The 4,565-nt window shown below is 37.0% G+C and overlaps 1 protein-coding gene across 1 annotated transcript; it reads left to right on the top strand.

Annotated features, from left to right (window-relative positions):
• Positions 1-1,882: 1,882 nt before the first annotated feature.
• LOC104805615 (DELLA protein RGL1) lies at positions 1,883-3,887 on the top strand. Its single transcript, XM_010530238.2, has one exon. It carries the CDS (start codon positions 2,068-2,070, stop codon positions 3,706-3,708), a length of 1,641 nt encoding a protein of 546 aa, XP_010528540.1. The 5' UTR covers positions 1,883-2,067; the 3' UTR covers positions 3,709-3,887.
• Positions 3,888-4,565: the final 678 nt, after the last annotated feature.

Below are 4,565 nucleotides of genomic sequence, written 5' to 3'. Positions count from 1 at the left end.
ATATATATATATATATATATAAACTTGCCGAGTTCTTTAATTATCACATAAAATTTAAAGACAAGTTTCTTTATCTTTTGTAATCCTAAAAAAAAAACAGTCTCATAACAGTATTATTGATCCATTTTTTTCACTATAATACAAAAAATCGTACAATGAGAAAAAAAAATGGAAAAACTAAATAAAGACTTTTACATTTTTAGTGAAGATATTAAGTTTCAAGAAAAAAAAAATAGGTATTAGATATGTTTTATCTTGTAGGCATATAAATGATATTATTCCTTAACCTAGTGTTCTAGCAAAATGGTTGATGGATTTACACGTCATCTCTATCTATATTATCGTTTCAAAGTAAGTTCATACAAACAATAGATACATAGATATATCATTAGTTATAGATATGAAAAAATATTTCTTTTTAAATAAATAATGCCTGCTGGCATTCTTGCAAGAGTTTGTTTATTTGGTTATTACAGTCTTAATATACACACACATATATACACGCACATATATACATATATATATATAGAGAGAGGAAAGGGTGGTGATATTGTTGTATCTACAGGAAAGATTAGGTTTTTGGGCACTAGAAAACTACAGTAAACCTAATTTCAAATAGAATAATAGTCTCCTTCAAATAATTATATCCGGTTTACATCAATATCAACAGTTTTGAATGAAATATTTAGAGAGTAAATTCTTATAAGATTATACAAAAACACAAACTTTCGAATGATAATCGCATTGCTTATATTTTATCGTTTTTTTCGAGTACATTCTGATTATTCTAGTACGATCAATTTTATATTTAAAACCAAATTCAAATTGAATAAAAATATTATCATATACCAATAAAATTTGAATTAAAAGTTATCCAAATTTAGATAGTTCAACCGGTAAAACGGGTGCAAAGTGTCTGTTCGTTCCAAGTTTGAATCTCAATTTTGGAGAGAGAGCTTATATTTCAAATCACCTAGCTAATTTCTGGTCCCGAGATTAGTTTTGACCTTGGACCAAGATACCGATTATAAAAAAAATCGAATTAAAAGTTAATTAGACATGTTTTAACTCGAATTAAACCTTATCCGTTCACAAACACTAAAATATCCTACTGTTTTAAAAACAAAATAAATATTTTCAATAAATAGTAAAATTTAAATCTAAGTGAAACTGAAATTAAAAATCGAATGATATAATTTTTTAAAAATAAAACCCATGTGATTTGATATTTAAAAAATACATCTCTCTCCTATAAAATTCCCAAAACAAATTAATTGAATGTATAAATTTTGAGAGGTGAACAAGCACTCAAGTTAATAGATCACATGCCTTATATCCTCCGTAGATACTTTAGATTCCAATCCTCAAAGCTTTTAATTTGATTACATTTGCAGCCATTATTATCTTTATTCTTCGTGCCTTAAATGGACCTCCAAAAACGGTTTATGAAATTCGCGTGAAAAAAAGGCAACCCAAAAGACATTAAGAATCAGACTATTCAATTGATAAATAAGAATCCCATATTTTATATAAATAAATGATTCTTTATTTAAAAAAAAGGATAAAATATAAGAATCAACAAAAGTATATACTACGGGCTTAGAAAAAAGGAGGAAAAAATATGAGGTAATGAAACTTCCATTTATATTTGCTTTAGATTGCGGTGGTACCACGGCTCTGCCATTGCTTTAAAGAGCTTGCCGGAATTAAATTCCATACATCCTTATTCAAGAAAATTCATTTCCCTTACAACATTCATATACTCGAATGCCGTATAATACATGTATTTTTTTTGTATGCATGTAAAATATATTGCAACTAAAAATGTATAATAAGAAAACATATGAAATAATTATGTAAAAATAGAAATTGTTTCTCAATTATTATGACCTCTCTTGTTTTATCCCTTCACCTCTCTCCTTCCTCCTTCCTTCCCCCATCGGCCTCTCTGTAAAATTTTATCAGATTAAAAATCTGTTGAATTTAAGAAAAAGGTTCATTCTTTAAGCCGTAAATAAAAAAACCCAAATAAAAAAAACCCCATCTTTAGGAGCTAAGGGATTCGAAATGAAGAGGGAACACAACCACGGGAATACTTCCTCCGGCGGAGGCTGTAGCGGCGGAGCTGCGGTGGAGGGTGCGAGCTCAAGCTCATCAATGGCATCGAACAAAGGGAAGATTCTGAGGTTGGAGGAGAAAGAGACCACTGGAGTGGACGAACTGCTCGTGGTGTTGGGTTACAAGGTCTTGTCTTCCGACATGGCTGACGTCGCGGAGAAGCTCGAGGAGCTCGAGATGGTTCTTGGTTCTGTACAAGACGACGGAATCTCGCACCTGTCGAACGACACCGTTCACTACAACCCTTCCGATCTCTCCGGTTGGGTCGACACCATGCTCGCGGATCTCGACGCGACCAGGAACCACTGTCGGGTCTTCGAAGACCACTCTGAGTACGACCTCCGAGCCATCCCGGGCTCCGCCGCCTTTCCGAGACCTGACCCGGAAGAAGATGTGAACCGAAGAAAACGGGTCAAAACTGGGTCGGGCCCGGATCTCACCGAGTCGACTCGGTCTGTGGTTCTGCTTGACTCGCAGGAAACAGGGGTGCGTCTGGTGCACGCGCTAATGGCGTGTGCAGAAGCCGTGCAGCAGAACGACCTGAAGCTGGCCGACGCGCTCGTGAAGCACGTGGGTCTGCTCGCGGCGTCGCAGGCTGTCGGAGCCATGAGGAAAGTGGCAACGTACTTCGCCGAGGGCTTGGCGCGAAGGATCTACAGGATCTACCCACGTGACGAAGGATCTCTGTTCTTCTCCGACACACTTCACTTCCACTTCTACGAGTCCTGTCCGTACCTCAAATTCGCCCACTTTACCGCGAATCAGGCAATTCTCGAGCGGTTCGCGACGGCGGAGAGAGTCCACGTCATCGATCTCAGCCTCACCCTGGGATTACAATGGCCGGCTCTCATCCAAGCCCTCGCTCTCCGACCAGGCGGTTCACCAGCGTTCCGGTTAACCGGAATAGGCCAGGTCTCGGACTCGCCGGAAAATGCCGACCCTCTTCGTGAAATCGGATGGAAACTCTCTCACCTCGCTCGAACTCTCGGTGTCGAATTCGAATTCAAGAGTATTTCGGTGAATTGCTTGTCGGAGCTTGAACCAGAGATGTTCGAGACCCGACCCGGATCCGAATCCGTCGCGGTTAACTCGGTTTTCGAGCTCCACCGCCTCTTGGCCCGCACCGGTTCGATTGAGAAGGTCTTTTCGACTATAAAATCGATTAAACCGGATATCATCACCGTTGTCGAGCAAGAAGCGAACCACAATGGAGCAGTTTTCCTCGACCGGTTTACCGAGTCGCTGCATTACTCCTCGAGCCTGTTTGACTCGCTGGAGGGCCCACCGAGTCAGGACCGGATAATGTCCGAGTTATTCCTCGGACGGCAGATACTGAACCTTGTGGCTTGTGAAGGACCGGACAGGGTCGAAAGGCACGAGACGCTTTCTCAATGGCGAATCCGATTCGGTTCGGCAGGTTTCGAACCGGTTCACCTTGGTTCGAATGCGTATAAACAAGCCAGTATGTTATTAGCCCTATTTGCCGGGGCTGATGGTTACAGAGTGGAGGAGAACGACGGTTGTTTATTGCTCGGATGGCAGATGCGACCGCTCATCGGCACCTCGGCATGGCGACTAGCGGCCGGCTAGCAGCAGCTGTGAGTCAACTCGGTTGTGAGTCAAGGATTGTAAGACGATGCAAACCAAAATGTGCAAAAGGCTGCAGGATTTTACGTTTGTTTTAACTTTCATGAAGTAAAAACAAAAAACTTTAAATTTATATGGTCTTTTATTGAAATCGAATTTTATTACAATCGCACTTGATGTCACATTTTAGCGATCACAATAAATTGAAATAAATTTCAAGCAACTCCTGCAGTATTTCATTACAAAATTTGATGTGAAAAATTATATAATATTTAGAATCTATATTTAAAATTGAGATACATGTATTTTGAAAACTCAGATTATATTGTCTGATATTTTTTTATTTATCACATTTTTAAATATATTAACTTTAAAAAATATTTAATATTTCTTTTTCGTCATTCAGTATTCAACGAACATATTTTATATGTTATATTTATTATTAATTTGATAATACTTTTTTGTTGATTTGTTATGATATTGAATATAAGATAAAATAAGTAAGTGAATACAAAGAAATTTGAAATATATAAACTTATTTTAAAATAGAATATATGATACTGACTAGTCATACTAGATTTCATTACAAGTAATTATTTCGTATTATCTCTAATATGACATCATATTAATTTTGCTATATCTATCAATAATTTTCATTGAAAATATGGTGATGAAAAGATTGGCGTGAGAATAAATGATATTTATTCTTTCTAAAAAATAAGTAAATTAAAAGTTTCTCTTTTTTTAATTACTCTCTCAAAATCATGAGAATAAAAAGCATATTATATTATAATATTTTGAACCGCAATTGAGAACAACAGATCTAAGAACTAAAAGCGAAGGTGGTTCTGTATCCAAAG

The sequence above is a fragment of the Tarenaya hassleriana genome, unplaced genomic scaffold, assembly GCF_000463585.1.
Source record: "Tarenaya hassleriana unplaced genomic scaffold, ASM46358v1 Cleome11, whole genome shotgun sequence".
Classification (NCBI taxonomy): Eukaryota; Viridiplantae; Streptophyta; class Magnoliopsida; order Brassicales; family Cleomaceae; genus Tarenaya; species Tarenaya hassleriana.
The sequence above is the reverse complement of the archived record's forward strand: the minus strand, read 5'-3'. Positions and strand labels throughout refer to the sequence as shown.